At 41.8% G+C, this 15813-nt stretch overlaps 1 protein-coding gene across 5 annotated transcripts in view; it reads right to left on the reverse strand.

Annotated features, from left to right (window-relative positions):
* Positions 1–326: 326 nt before the first annotated feature.
* RALGAPB (Ral GTPase activating protein non-catalytic subunit beta) overlaps positions 327–15813 on the reverse strand; it is a 77008-nt gene continuing 61521 nt past the window's right edge. For 4 of the 5 annotated variants that reach the window (XM_067308047.1, XM_067308044.1, XM_067308046.1 and 1 more), the window contains 6 exons: positions 12653–12775; positions 11356–11492; positions 9991–10099; positions 7627–7705; positions 6916–7064; positions 327–4836 (listed from right to left, as the gene is read on the reverse strand). In XM_067308047.1, the coding sequence (XP_067164148.1) occupies positions 4643–4836; positions 6916–7064; positions 7627–7705; positions 9991–10099; positions 11356–11492; positions 12653–12775 (791 nt within the window). In that variant the 3' untranslated portion in view covers positions 327–4642. Of the gene's footprint in view, positions 4837–6586; positions 6653–6915; positions 7065–7626; positions 7706–9990; positions 10100–11355; positions 11493–12652; positions 12776–15813 lie in introns of those variants that run through there. The other variant, XM_067308048.1, reaches the window with a different exon arrangement.

The following is a 15813-nucleotide window of genomic DNA, read 5'->3' on the forward strand; positions in this document are numbered from 1 at the left end:
CAGGAATCCTTTGTTGTATCAACTTTCCAAGACCTGCTAGCAATGTAAATCGGAAAAGCCTGCTGTAGAGCAGGTAAACCTACACCGGTGATAGCAAGCATGGCATGCAGCAGATGGAGAACATTTGTGTTGCAGGAGCCCCTCAACTGAGGTGAAACTTGATTTCCTTAAGTATATGTTCATGCACTGTAGCCATAGCTAATTTCTGCAGTAGAGGGTGCAAACTTATTTTACATCGGACTGCTGTTTCCCTAGGAAACTTCTATATTGTTTGAGAATTTCAATCAAAAAGAACTGAAAAATATTAAGAATTGATAACTACAAAGTTACTAGATAAGAATCTTTAAAATTTATTGGACTAACTGTGTTACATTCAATATTTGATGTGTTTCTCCTGGACAAAGAATTGGCATAAATACAAACAAGCCTTTGTGTGCCTTCCCTAAACAAATAAGAGATAAAGTACTAGAGACAAGGGAACATAGTTCACATCTTCATATTTACATTTTGCCTTTACTTTACAACTTAGCGCCAGGAATATTTACAGAAAAATACAATAAGAACAAAAAGATCATGTCTTGGCAACATACAGAAATTCATACAAATTGTACATGATTTGAAGCACATGATATCTGGCATTCTCATTTCAAATTGCTCCTGCTAAAATCCATGTAAAAAATGTCTATATGTTTTCCTTCAAAGACATCACTCAATTATGCAATCATTAAATCACATCTAACCATTTCTATTAGATTGAAATTTAGTTCTATTGTCCTTCTGGGCTAGGCATGCAGAACCTTGCATGAAAGATATGCAGTCACCTATTGAGAAACCAGTACGCATAGTCAGTCAAGCAGCGAGCGGCTAGCTCTTCCCTATAGCCTTCACGCACATGTCGCTATCCATGGAGACCTTATTTTCCACGGACCCATTTAGTGTTTGCTGTAAATTTGCAAAGCCAGTTTTAGAGTACCTTTAAGAAAGATGCTTTTAAAAAAAGAGAGTCTTTATTAAGATACTAAAATTTCTGTAATTTCAATACTGTGTTTAACAAGGTGACAATGTTACCCCCCGCCATGATCTAATGCACCATTAAAAGGATGCTGTCATTTAAAACAGAATTATGAACACAAAGAGAATGTCCTTATTATGTAAAAAGAGAAAGTCTCAGTTTAGTTATGTAATATTTGTAACTCAGATTTTGTAGCACTACATTACGTGTCAAAGTCTAGACTAATATCACACTACACACAAAGAAAGTGGTCAATATTCATCATCTTGGATGAATGAGAACGCAAAAACAAGCCACACAAGTTGTAAAGTTGAAAACTCAATACATCAGTCTGTGGTACAAAAAAAAAAAAAAAAAAAAAACTGGATTCTTGACTGTAAAGTGTTCTTGTGATCATGACCGAGAAATCTCTTATTTGCTCTAATCCTTTTGGGAAACAGCTCAAGGTTGTGTCTTGGACTGACTGAAGCCAGAGGAGTTTGGCCACTAACTCTGACAGGGCAAGGATTCCAATCTCAAGCTGCGTTTTCCATTTTATGAAGAAGTCAGCAAACATCTCTCTGCGTGCTGGGGAATAAGGGACACTCCTTGCAGATACATTCTGATGGCACGTTTCTGCCAAGACAGGCGCTTACTACTGCAACTTTCATCCAAACCAAATGGGATGACAACACATTTCGGAATCACGACTATTTTATACTAAACTGTGACTTTCTTGAATGTGCACCTTCCTAGACAGCAAAAAAATGCAACTAATAGCCAGGTCATACCACTAATGTGCAACATGTTAAACAGCTGATTTTAAAAATCAAATTAAGGCTATATTAAGCAAGTTATAAGCCCTATTCCTCACCTCAGGCTATGGGATAGACATAGCAACAACGTGCACAGAAGTTAACTTCTTTCAAAATTTCTGAAAAGTTGCATTATTTTCATTATTATTACTACTCAAGTGGGTGCCTTATTTATGTTTTAGATGAAATATGCAAATATACCTAAGAACTATTCTTCATCCAAGTGTAGGTCTTTTTAAAAAAGTAAAATTTCCAGGCAATCCATTTGGCTACCATGGACTTTGTGGAAAATATCCAGGGTTCCTCTCAGTATATAAGCCTTTATGTTACAGACTTTGTATCTGAATACCTGAAAGAAGCATCTTTTGCTGCTCATTAGTATATAAACCAATGACTTTGCATATAACATATACACTCATAGCTATGGTATGTGTTGTTCAAGTTATTGAACATGTGCAGACACTTGATTGCTCAGTATGTTTATTTTTATTACACATGCATTGAACATGCCTTTTAAATCAGTGGACTAAAGTGTTTGGCCATTAATTAGATCCAATAGGTACACAGAAAATGTGGGTAAATTTAGTGTCCGTGCATTAAATTGATATTGGCAAGAGTTTAGCAGGGAAATGAAGCTGCATAAGTTACCCTTCACAGCTTTGCCAATACACCCCAGGACTGACTTGCAGCCCCTCCTGCCATTTGAAACCTGGGCATCACATCAACATGGGCCAGCCATCATGCTTACTTCTACAATGGTTTTCATTATGTGGTTTCATTTTTCCACATGTGATTCATCTGGATGAAAATCCAGAGCTCCTGAGTAGAGAGGTTAGTATGCTTGCCCCCTGCAACAAGCACATCTACCACCTAAAACCCCTTTGGTTCACATCCTGGAAGTCCTTTCATATGGATTTTTAGGGGCTTGTGTTTCCATTAATTCTTTGTGAAAAAATACATGAAAAGTTAGGAGCAGGGTACCTGTCCTTCGTAGGTTAGTTGTAATGAGACAGTTAAGACCCTTTCAAGTCAGAGCTGTTGCAAAAAGTAACTTTGAAGTATCAAAATTAAATGAATGTCAGGCATTACCGTGATTCGTATTAAAAAGCCTCTGTAAACACTCCCTCCTCTCTGAGGAGCTCCTCAAACTCCTACTTAAATCCATACTCTTATATTACCTATTTATTGGAAGGAAAAAAACACATTACCACCAATGATCACAAACCGCATCTACATGGGAGTATCCAGTGATGATTCATTACTGCAACACAAGCAAAGATTGTGTTAGGAGTCTGAACGCGCTCCCAAGACTGTCAATGCCCACTACAGCTTTTATATTTCCATTATTAAATTTGTAGTTGTAAACTTCTCCCCGCACATCCTTCATCCTTATGTGAAAAGTGATCTAAAAAAGAAAGTACCCCTTACCCTTCTTTCAAAAAAAAAAAAAATGCAGTTTCTGCATCCTCATTTTAAAGAGAGATTCCTGAGGGACAGCTTGTAGACCGTGAACCCAGCAGACAGGAGCATGGCCACAGAGGAAGTAGAGAGCTCGAACAGAAACCTGTCAATGATTAAAGAGTACAAAATCCACACTGGCCCATATTACCTGGTGTGAAAGCCAATAATCCATATATCTACCTGAACACACTGAGGGAGAGACCACCAGCTTGGAGGAAACTGTCTGACCTATGATAAAAGGGAAACACCGCTGCTGAAAGTGAGAAGCATGCACAGCAGCTTCAAACTAATTTTCTGTTGGATTATAACTCCCAATGGGCTTTCCTAGAATGGCAAGTTAATGGAAAAAGAAGAGTTCTTGAATTGTTTTCAATTTGTTTTAGTCCATTTAATAGGAGCTTCTGAAAAGTGTTGCAGAAGCTACAAAAACTGCTTATGCTATAAATATCAGGCAGGAGGCAGCCTTAGAATCTCAAATTTCAATCCAGTAGAGGGAAAGCAAGTGATGTTTACACTTTTTATGGAAATGGTGAGTAGGTGATACAGACGCTTTAAAATAAATTAACTAGTTGCATAAAAATCAGGCTACTAAAATTAAGTGTGACATTTTGCAACAGACCTGGAAGTCATGACCTTGCTTATACATAACCAAGAACACTTATCTAGTAAAAACTTATTCTTGAAAGTCAGGTAATTTCAGCTGTTCTGTTTATTCTCAATATGACAGAAAGCTTGTATGCAGATGGAATCACTCCCAGCCATGGAGGGAACTGTAAAATAGAGCATCTTGGCTATGAATTTCATGACCTAATGTTTTTGAGCAATTTTCCTCCACCAGGCAGTGAAGTAGATTCTTCTGTTGAACACTGAAGGGGGGGTCAAAAAGTTCTCCTTAAGTCCTTGTAGGTGATAGTTAATGCTCTGAAACAGACTCTCTCCTCAATAGCAGCCTTAAAGAAGAGATCCTGTTCCTTTCTCCTTTAACAAAGAGGTGTAGTGAGATGTCTGAAGGCAGGTTCGCTTGCATTTTATTTTCCATCATTATATGCAGAGATGTTTTTGTTTTGATTGTGTTCTTCTCACAGAATGAGACACTTATTATTCCTAATTAGTGCGGAATAGACAATTCGGTGAAGAGATTAGGTTGCTAGCATCCAGGAAGACTGGAATTAAGTAATCTTTTGAGGGCAGGTGAATTAAGTCAATATCCCAACTATGTTTTGGATTCATTTCTCATTGCTCTCACACGGTATCTGCTGACTAGAATATGATTTCCTGAATGCTGGAGGGCTGAAGAAATTTGTCGTTGTTATTTAACTGTTTTCATTACTGTAGCCACCAAGCTCTGATCTAATTGTCCTGGAAGGATAATGGCCTAGGGGTTGCAGTTCTTGAGCCCAACCTCCTGGAAAAGTGAGGTATAAAATTCTGGCTCCAGCTGCCTGTTCCGGTATTTATTGACAATGTCTGCTATTTTCTGTTTTCGGCGGACATGTGGGGGGTTGTATGAATCACTTTCCAGCCTCTTTCTCCGACAAATATTTATTACTGTCTGCCGCACTAAAAAACCTAAAAAAAACAAAAACAAAATTGGAATCAAGTTTAAGCAAATCCAGTTCTATGCCCCTTTGCTGGTTTTACAGCAGAAGGAAGTTGTGAGTTCTGCCCCCCATCAGAAATCTAGAGAAAAATGATCAGCACCATCAAATCAAGAACTTTTGTTCATGAGTAGTTAATAGCAGATAATCACAGTCTCCAGAACTGTAAGGCCTTTTTTGCTGTGAAACACGAGCAAGAAAGGGACAGGCAGTGGGCTGGAGGAGAAGGAAGATCTCTCTGCCTTCCCAGAGCCAGGGAAGCTCCCTGAGCACTAAGAGGGGAAACGACCCATGCCAGCTCCCACTCGCCAATACAAGAATTGCAGCAGTACAGCAGGAGGCCACGCTACATGAGAACTTGCAGAGCTCAGGCTAAGTCCGAGGTGGCAATGAGTAAAGCCGGGGAGCCTTCAGAGCACTGATAACAGGAAGAAAAAGGTACATATTGCAGGGATGACAGAGCCGTTCAACCTTTGAACAGGGGAACAGGAAAAACTTTATGGGTTGTGGCTAGGAACAGAGGCTTCTCTCCCCCTTGCTGCTTTGCTGCTGCTTATTGCCTTTCCATAACTTGCACTGATGTGTTTGGGGGGGGAGAAAGCTCAGAATCAAAGCAGCCAACACATTTAATCAAAGCCGGCAGTGGACTTTCTTCTCTTTCACTCTGAAATTAAATTTATATGCATCTTTGTAATGAAATAAATGTCCACTAACCCCTTTGCTGTTTCCCAAGCACTTTTACAGGCAGAAACAAATTATCTTCCTTGTTTAGGCAACTTGATTCCTGATCACATGCAAACCTCATGTGCTGAACTCAGAGAGAGGATGAATTTCAGTATGTTTTACTCCTGATGTAATGGAAAAAACAGAACAAGCCTAGCAAAATGCACCTGATTCTTTTTTAGTACAGCCCATTGTCATCAGCTGAATTCACAGGTGTTATTTAAAAGCCCAATCTGGTTTCAATTTCCTCATCACTGAATTAAGCATGCAAAATCAGAAACTGAAAGTCACCCCCAGTAGGTCCCTATAACACTAGTTTTATAGTTATGGGGAAGTACTCTTATGGTTTTTTTTATTCATTTCACTTTATTTTCTGAATTGCTTTCCCTGGAGTGAGATTTCCAGTAATTGAAGTTATAATAGCACAGATACCCAAGATAAAGACATTAACCCGTCCAGGAGCATAGGAAAAGCTGGGTACCACACATACACCTGTTAACACACAGCAACACTTGCCTGCATATTAGGTTAAATAGTTAATGAATACATTTAAAAAAATCCTCAATGCCTGTAGCTTTCAACCACTACCCTGCTTCTAAAACACAAGGAACAAACAGAGTATGCCAGCACAGTCCAGAAATTCAGCAGTACCCTCTGGTAGTGAAGTAACACTAGCACCTTGGGCTCTCACAAGCATCAACATTAGGGTCACATTTTTTATCTCTCTTTCTACCTAAATAGCAGTCTTTTCCTTCCATCATTAGTGCTTTCAGCCCTCTCCTTGACTCCTACTACAATTACAGTGGAGCTCTGATATCCCACCACTCAGTCATCTGAGCAATGCTGCCAGCTAAATGCCAACAAGCTGCTCCCTCTGCTGTTCCTGCTTTCATCGTAGCTGCAAAAAGCATGTCTTTATTTTGTTCCATCATGCCCAATGATTCTCTTCAATGAAGAGTTCCAGACCATATATTTTTCAGATATATTATTACCTGCACACTGCAATCATAGGACCTTTTCTTCACTCTAATCTCCATTATACTGCTGGGATTAGCCAGATTGCACTGTAATAATGTAACAGAAAATGGAAGCACATAGCGCCAACAAAGTACAAAAGGAGTGTTGATCTCAGTTTACTTTTTGGTGCAGGAGTACAGGCAGGAATGTTAATGGCAGACTATCTGCAGCGCTCCATGAGCCAGAGCTAGCAGAACCAAATGGGAAGGATCAGACTAACCACTGAACCACCTTTGAGGAGAAGGGGGGAGAGAGGAGAAAAAAAACAAAAAACAAAAAACCAACATGTTCCTAAAAATCTTTAGCTTACCAAGAGCTCGCCTACTGACTATCATTCCATCCACCAGTGGGATAACCATATTGAATTTCCCAGCAGCTCCTTGCAGTTTTATTCTGAATAAGCCAGTGTTTAAAGGATGGATGAAGATCACAGGAACTTCTTTCTCAGGAGTGGTAGATCTTAAGGAAAAAAAAGCATGGCTGTTAAATCAGTTTTATAGTAGCATTTCAATTAACCTATGGATGAAAAATGGCCACTTTAAGTGTTTAAGGATCTAAAAAAGAAGTCTTGTGGCTAAACCAGCAGTACTCCTGTGTGCATCCACTGGACTGAAGAATAGTTATGTCAATTATAATGTTTTTATGATCTTCTATCACCACAGAATTTCAAAGTTCAGATGACAGGACTTTAAGCCTCACAACATGTATGCAGTATTAACCACCTCACAAGGCAGTAAATCAGGAGAGAGGCTGGTCACAAACTCAAGATAAAAACTACACATTTGCTATTCCTCAATCTATGTTTAAATCACAGTGATATGGAAAGTCCTTTCATTTTTCAACTGAAAAAAAATCTGCTGAAGAAAATCATACGTCTTTCTTAACAAGAATAACTAGAGTTTTGGGGACAACTGCCTGTGAAAGCTGAAGAATGCAAATAAGCTCAATCATGATTTCTTCTAAAGTTGTAGCATAAACTGTTGTTTGCAAAAAGCAAGAGAAAGGAGAACAGTAGTCTTACCTTAGGGAAGTGCTACTATTTGCTGTAGTTTCTACACCAGTGCTAGTTTCAGACACCAGATCAGGGAGGGGAAAGTTTTCTGAAAGAAGAGGATACATAGAATAAAGTTTAACTACCCCAGTTTATTTTCTTTGTTGTACCAAGAAAGATTCTTTATCACCAGTTAAAACAGCAGTCCTCAAGCATTCATACCATGAATGTTCTCACATCCCTGAAGTCTCTTTTAGCTTAAGCAGTATATGGAGTGCATAGACCTCATGCATCCTGTGCTTGACAGATTAGGTAACATGTTCCAGACCGTCAATTCTCTAAATCCCAAAGGTCACAATCTCCAGAGGGATTCCAAAGGACAGTGAAAGCAGGAAGAAGATGAGGTATTTCACACACACAAAAAAGCTTTCAAATTATTATTAAGTAACTTCCTTTCCTATCTTCAAGTAATCAGCCCCCAAAACAATGTTTCAAACGATACTGCTGCTCGCATCTACAGTTACTTGGAGCCTCTCGAGGGAACAACAACTTGCCCTGGCAAATATCGCATCATTCCTTGAATCCAGTCTCTGCAGATCCTTAGCATAACCTACAACTCTGCTGCTCTGCACTTTGTGACAAGTGACTAGATAATGAAGGTGCAGGACGAATAAATAAGAACTCAGATCCCTGGAAGATCCCATCCACTTGTTTAGGAGCAGGAGCTGAGAGAGATGTTACAAATCATTCACAATTACAATTCAGACGGTAGGATAGTTCCAACACCTCTTCCAGCAGGGGAGCGAGTATAAGGCCTGAAAACACCTTCTGCCATCAGAAGGGGGGGTGCTGAGCGTGCATGAAACTTGGATCTAGCAGAAGGAGAGCATGGAGGACCCTGCAAATGTTCCGATGAAGGAGTACCAGGGCAGGCACTCGGCACAGGGGTGTAAGCCTAGGCTCTAGAGCGACAGTTTTTCCACTGTTCAGATTCAAACGCACCAAGAGCACAAAGGCAGAAACAAGAACTAGCAGCCCCATTCCCTCTGGGCTGGAAGCCACTTTCAAGAATCCCCCTCAAAAAATCCAACCATCAAGTTTACTGAGGCTCATGGACTCATTTCTTCAGCTTCAGGCCCATGGTTCTGGGAGATTCCCACAACTGCTGCAAGCAGCAGCCAAGCAGAAATATGCATGCGAAGCACAGTCACTGCCTCTACAGTGAGCTGGCTTTAGCTGTCACCCAAGAGATGTGGGGTAGAGATACCAGCTCAGGAACTGAGCTCTGGGAGGTTCCCTCAGCCGCTTAAGAGCAACACCCTCTGGCCCAGAGTTTGAAGAAGAAAGAGATGCTGCCAAACTGATGTCTCCTGCTCCCAGGCAAACCTCTACAGTATGTGCTGTGGATAAGAAGGTCTTTGTGTCAGTCCTGGGTGAGGACGGAGAAAATTCAGACCTAGACTTTATGGTAAGCTTCCTCTAATCTCTCCCCCTCTCAGTTGCTTCCCTCAGGGAGGAGCTAAGGGCTTAATTAAGGTCCACTTTTACTACCAGGATTAAAAATCAAAGACAGAAAAAAGTATCTGTTATTGGCCAGTATTTTAGATACTGCTGGGCTAGGCCAATACAGACATACTCTCACATAAAGCTAAACCTAGGCACATGGCTTAGAACCAGCATGCAAGAAACTCCTGGGGACAAAGGACTCCTCAAGCCTGGAAAGACAATTGCCCACTGTCCACGCTATGGCTATAATACGATGGGCAAAGCTGGATCCCTCCCAGGTTAGCCAAAAGAGTGAAGGAGCAAACACCAAACTAAGACAAGCGTCAAGTTAGCATAAGGAGCATGACACTGCCTGAACAAAGCTGTGCAGAAAGGAACCTGGACTGCACAGCACCATCCAAACAAATGGGCACCCTGAGCACAGAAAAATGAGCTCTCCCATGAGAAAGAACAACATAGAAAGTTTCAAAGGCATCAAACCAAAAAAGATGATTCCTTCAGCATAAAAGCTGTTGACCAAAGATAAAACAAGTGACAGAAAGTAATTTTTCTAAAGGAAGAACAACTTCATTCTGAGGAGACAGCAGCTGTGAGGAACTCACCTGAGGTGCACAACAGCCTTGTGCATTAAGCTTAAGGAGAAGGTGCATGAGGACATTTCACATGTACTGCCAGAGCTAAAAGACTAAGTCTCTAGACTACATGCTAGTGGTTCACCCACACCCCATGGACCATCATTTGAATATCAAAGAACTGCTTTAGAATCTTCAAGTGTCAGTTACAGAAATAAGTAAGAATTTAGTATTCTTTTATAAAGAAACAGAACTGAGTTTTTACTCTGTTTCCTGCCTGCTGCTATATTAGTGAACAATAAAAAGTTCTACACACCTATATCATCGTAACGTTCAACCCAGACCACATACACTTTGGTTTCAGGTCCCATCGGTGGAATGGTCCGGCCCTGAGGTATCCTCTTGGATCTGGAAGTAGGACTGAGCTGTTTTGAAAACAAGGAAAGAGTAGCATTTGCAAAATCATGAGTCCAGTAATGTGTCTAGCAAGCACCTCCACCATCTCCACAGTGACTCTGTAGTCTTTCTGGTCTCAGTTTGGTATAACCTCTGCCAACTATTAAGATGGGACAGCTGCAGTGGAGCTACCCAATTAGAATCTGTAATTTGGGTCTCCATGATACTTACATTCAATGTAAATGAGAGAAAAGCCTCATATTTCTTTTGACATTAAAAAGAACGTCAACTATTTTTTCTTCCCTGGCTTTGTTGCATATATCCAAGCTACAATCAAGTCAATAGCCACATGTTCCAACCACTGTGTTTCCATGCTATTGTGGAAGCACCAGTGCATCCATCATGTTACCACTCTGAAAAATACTTTACAATGCTCTCATTTCAATATTTCAGAGCAAATTTACTCACTGCCCAAAATAACATATTTTTCCTTGCTTACTTCCCCACCTGATACAATGATCTAACCTGACTGGGGTGGTTTTCACCTTACACTAATTTATTTGCCCCAGTTTTACCGTGTTGATACAAGCATTTATTTTCTGCATCAACTCCAATAAAAATGCATCTAGACAACTACAAACATTTAAATTACATTTATTGATTAATGCAATATTTATCTCAAAAACTCATTCAAGCTTTTGTTAACATCCTCTAAGATCCTAAATCAGTAACTAAATGTACATTGGGAGAGAACTGTATTCAAGAAACATGCAGTTAAAATCCTTCACTGACCGTTATAGAGTTCATGATTTTCTGCTTCTGCAAATTTGCTACCAGAGGAAAGGAACTTCATGCTTGATATTCAGGCATAACTGATACACAGGCAACTACTAATATGGGATTTTAAACTGGATAGATACGAAAAGTCTCCCAGTTTATCCACCCTACATTTCCAAAGCATGCCTTACAAGACAATTTACAAATAATTTTGTAAATACATCATATAATTTTTCCTTCATGCATTCCAAGATTTTAGGATGCCAAATATTACTACTTTGCATGTTTAAATTTTATATTCGATTAATGTAATCTTGCAGTCTCCTACTGCAGATGCAAATGTTGGCAAGACCAGAAGCTGCTGTTAGGCAGTAATGGCCAGGAATGAGTGGCTTCAAATACTAAGAAACTGAATCAAACACTACCAGAAAATGCTGTAGCATTACCAATGTTTCCTGCAAAAAATTATACATATGAATATCATTTTTCAGTGCAAATTTTGCCTTACCCGCTGAGAGGGATTAAGATTGTCTGTATGATTGGGGAAGAGTTCAAGTGTCAAAGATGGCTGCTTCAGTATCCCTGGCAGTAGATCCATGTTGGAGTCACTTTCTTGGTCAGAGACATTGCTTTCCAGTGAATCAGCTGGAAGGCAAAAGAAGAAAGGTAGGTTTTGTCTTTTTTTCTGCCAAAAAATCTAAGTTAAGATATATAAGGTTTTGAAACAAAACATACTTGGATTTATCCAGACTGCACAAGACTATGCACAGTGGTAAAAAGGAGCTGGGAGGAAAAGTTTGTGCCAAGGGAAAGTGGGAAGAGAAAATACTAAAGTCTGTTTCAATGGTGCACTTGCCTTTCATACAACTTTCAAATTCATGTGTCATTCACTTATCCCAGCAACCAAAGTAAGCGCCATAAAACAGTCAGTACCACCAAATATTCACACCACCAGTACCACCAAGTATTCACATGGAAAAAGCAGCTCTAACCCTCATAAGGATACAATCCGCTTCTCATATTTATACAGTCTCAGCATTATCACAGTCCAATATCTGACCCAAGCACAGGATTCAGAAAGACTTCCTAGTAATCCTCCTGCTTCCTTGGAAGCTTTTAAGGACAAGTGGATATAGTGCTCAAAAGCAGGAAGAGGTTTCAGCAGTGGACATCTGCCAGTTATTCCATAAACTGACTGTATTTAAACTGCTCCGTATGGAGTTAGGAAGGGAGAGACTGTGCTGCATAGGAAACCTGAAACCAGATGGGATATTTCTAAGAATACCATCTCCTCACAACCATTTTATTCTGGAGAACTTTTCACACTGGTTCCAAAGATTTAATGAAAGCTATTGCTCACCTACACAGCAAGTAAGCACATGCTCCTCCAATGTATTGCAGAAGCATGTCATTGAGAAAGAAGAGAGAAAAACTGTATCACCAGCTGAACTGCTCTGAACTCATTAGCTGGGATGAGCATACTTTTAAATCATGACTGCAGACCACAGCCATCTATAGGCCCAACCTAAAGCACCCAGGCAAACAGAAGTACAGCCACACAAACCTAGATACTCGGGCTTAGACCAAGAAAACAAAGGGGCACAGAACAGATACCACCTTAGGAAGCTGTCTAAGGATTACGATGTATTAATTTACACATCAGTAGTTTTCCAACAAGGATCCTGGTGTCCACGCTACTAGCTAGCTTATTTGGGTTCTGCTTCTCGTAAAGCTCTCTAACAAAAAAAAAAAAATTTTTTGTTCTTTTGTTGTTTTTAAACAGTATGCACATGCAGTGATCTTACTTAGGGACTCCACTGGTGATGGGACGACAAAAGCTATTTCTGTCAGGGCATCAGCATAATACAGCACTTTCTTCTGCCCATTGAAGATACTCGCCCCAACGTCTTCTGAAATAACTATATCATCTGAAAAGGAGACAAAAGTAAGGTTAAGTCAAAAGCAAGTTTTAGCTCTTATTTTATGCATTTTCTCAGGAGAAGACTTTCAAATACAAGGTCCAAACAATTAGAATAAATTATGTAGTTCTCATTTTAAAATGTTAAGGTTTCAGTTAAGTCTCATTGCTAACAACCATTCTCAAAAATCTTGGTTGATACCTTGAAGAAAACAGTATTCTGAGTTGGAAAGAGGATTTATTCCAAACATACTTCCCTCAGACTGAGTAGTCCAGTAAGCTTGTCCAACACAAGAAATCTTCCAGTAGCTATTTCTACCCATTCCTTCTGACAGAGGCATCCTCATTCAGCTGTTTGACATTAAATTTTCAAAGGCCTCTTGCATATATAATTTCAACCTGATACTGTTCTAGAATTTAAGCCAGTTTCTACAGATTCTCCTTTAGATGTCTAGTTAAAGAAAGGCTACCTCTTGAATCCAAGCTAACGTAAGAAGCTCCTACTTCCCAGCACCCATTTATTCACACATCGCAGTTGACCAAAACAGTACATCAGACCATCACAGCTCAACAGAGAGCAAGCAATTCTTTGGTGGAGCCAAGCTGACAGTTACCAAAAACACCTCTTTTCCTTCCCCATATCACAGAATCAGAATCACAGAATCGCTGAGGTTGAAAGGGACCTCTGGAGATCATCTAGTCCAACCCCCCTGCTCAAGCAGGGTCACCTAGAGCACATTGCACAGGATTGCATCCAGGCGCGTTTTGAATATCTCCAGAGAAGGAGACTCCACAACCTCTCTGGGCAACTTGTTCCAGTGCTCTGTCACCCTCACAGTGAAAAAGTTTTTCCTCATGTTCAGATGGAAGCGTCTGTGTTTCAGTTTGTGCCCATTGCCTCGCGTCCTGTCTCTGGGCACCACTGAAAAGAGTCTGGACCCATCCTCTTGACACCCTCCCTTCAGATACTTGTACACGTTGATAAGATCTCCTCTCAGCCTTCTCTTCTCCAGGCTAAACAGGCCCAGCTCTCTCAGCCTTTCCTCATAGGAGAGATGCTCCAGTCCCCTAATCATCTTTGTAGCCCTTCGCTGGACTTGCTCCAGTACTGCCACATCCCTCTTGTACTGGGGAGCCCAGAACTGGACACAGTACTCTAGATTTGGCCTCACCAGGGCTCAGTAGAGGTGGAGGATCACCTCCCTCGACCTGCTGGCAACACTCTTCCTGATGCACCCCACGATACCATTGGCCTTCTTGGCCACAAGGGCACATTGCTGCCTCATGCTTAACTTGGTGTCCACCAGTACTCCCAGGTCCTTCTCTGCAGAGCTGCTTTCCAGCAGGTCAACCCCCAACCTGTACTGGTGCATGGGGTTATTCCTCCCCAGGTGTAGGACCCTGCACTTGCCTTTGTTGAACTTCATGAGGTTCCTCTCTGCCCACCTCTCCAGCCTGTCCAAGTCTCTCTGAATGGCAGCACAGCCCTCTGGCATATCAGCCACTCCTCCCAGTTTTGTATCGTCAGCAAACTTGCTGAGGGTGCACTCTGTCCCTTCATCCAGGTCACTGATGAAGAAGTTGAATAAGACTGGACCCAGTACTGACTGACCCCTGGGGGACACCGCTAGCTACAGGCCTCCAACTAGACTCTGTGCCACTGATCACAACTCTCTGAGCTCTGCCATTCAGCCAGTTCTCAATCCACCTCCCTGTCCACTCATCTAGCCCACACTTCCTGAGCTTACCTATGAGGATGTTATGGGAGACAGTGTCAAAAGCCTTGCTGAAGTCAAGGCAGACAACATCCACTGCTCTCCCCTCAACCAGCCAGCCAGTCATTCCATCAGAGAAGGCTATCAGATTGGTTAAGCATGATTTCCCCTTGGTGAAGCCATGCTGACTACTCCTGATCACCTTCTTGTCCTCCACATGTTTGGAGGTGGCCTCCAGGATGAGCTGCTCCATCACCTTTCCAGGGATGGAGGTGAGGCTGACTGGCCTGTAGTTTCCTGGGTCCTCCTTCTTGCCCTTTTTGAAGACTGGGGTGACATTGGCTTTCTTCCAGTCTTCAGGCACCTCTCCTGTCCTCCATGACCTTTCAAAGATGATGGAGAGTGGCTTAGCAATAACATCCGCCAGCTGCCTCAGCACTCGTGGGTGCATCCCATCAGGGCCCATGGATTTGTGGGTGTCAAGTTTGCTTAAATGATCTCTAACCCACTCCTCCTCCACCAAGGGAAAGTCTTCCTTTCTCCAGACTTTCTCTCTTGCCTCCAGGATCTGGGGTTCCTGAGGGCTGGCCTGAGCAGTAAAGACTGAAGCAAAGAAGGCATTCAGTAACTCTGCCTTCTCTGCATCCTTCGTCACCAGGGCACCCACCCCATTCAGCAAAGGGCCCGCATTTTCCCTAGTCTTCCTCTTGCTACTGATGTATTTGAAGAAGCCCTTCTTGCTGTCCTTGACATCTCTAGCCAGATTTAATTCCAAACGGGCCTTAGCCTTCCTCGTCGCATCCCTGCATACTCTGACAACGTTCCTATATTCCTCCCAAGTGGCCTGTCCCCCTTTCCACTTTCTGTAGACTTCCTTCTTCTGCTTGAGTTTTGCCAGGAGCTCCTTGCTCATCCATGCAGGTCTCCTGCCTCCTTTGCTTGACTTCCTACTCATAGGGATGCACCGCTCTTGAGCTTGGAGGAAGTGATGTTTGAATATTAACCAGCTCTCTTGAACGCCCCTTCCTTCTAGGGCCCTAACCCATGGGATTCCTCCAAGTAGGTCCCTGAAGAGGCCAAAGTTTGCTCTCCTGAAGTCCAGGGTTGCGATCCTACTTGGTGCCCTGCTGCCTCCTCGCAGGATCCTGAACTCCACGATCTCATGGTCACTGCAGCCAAGGCAGCCCCCGACCTTCACATCTTCCACCAGTCCTTCTTTGTTTGTTAGTACAAGGTCCAGCAGCACACCTCTCCTTGTTGGCTCCTCCACCACCTGTGTCAAGAAGTTGTCACTAATGCTCTGCAGGAACCTCCAGGACTGTTTGTGCCTAGC

This window comes from Apteryx mantelli, chromosome 18 (genome assembly GCF_036417845.1).
Source record: "Apteryx mantelli isolate bAptMan1 chromosome 18, bAptMan1.hap1, whole genome shotgun sequence".
NCBI classification, from domain to species: Eukaryota; Metazoa; Chordata; class Aves; order Apterygiformes; family Apterygidae; genus Apteryx; species Apteryx mantelli.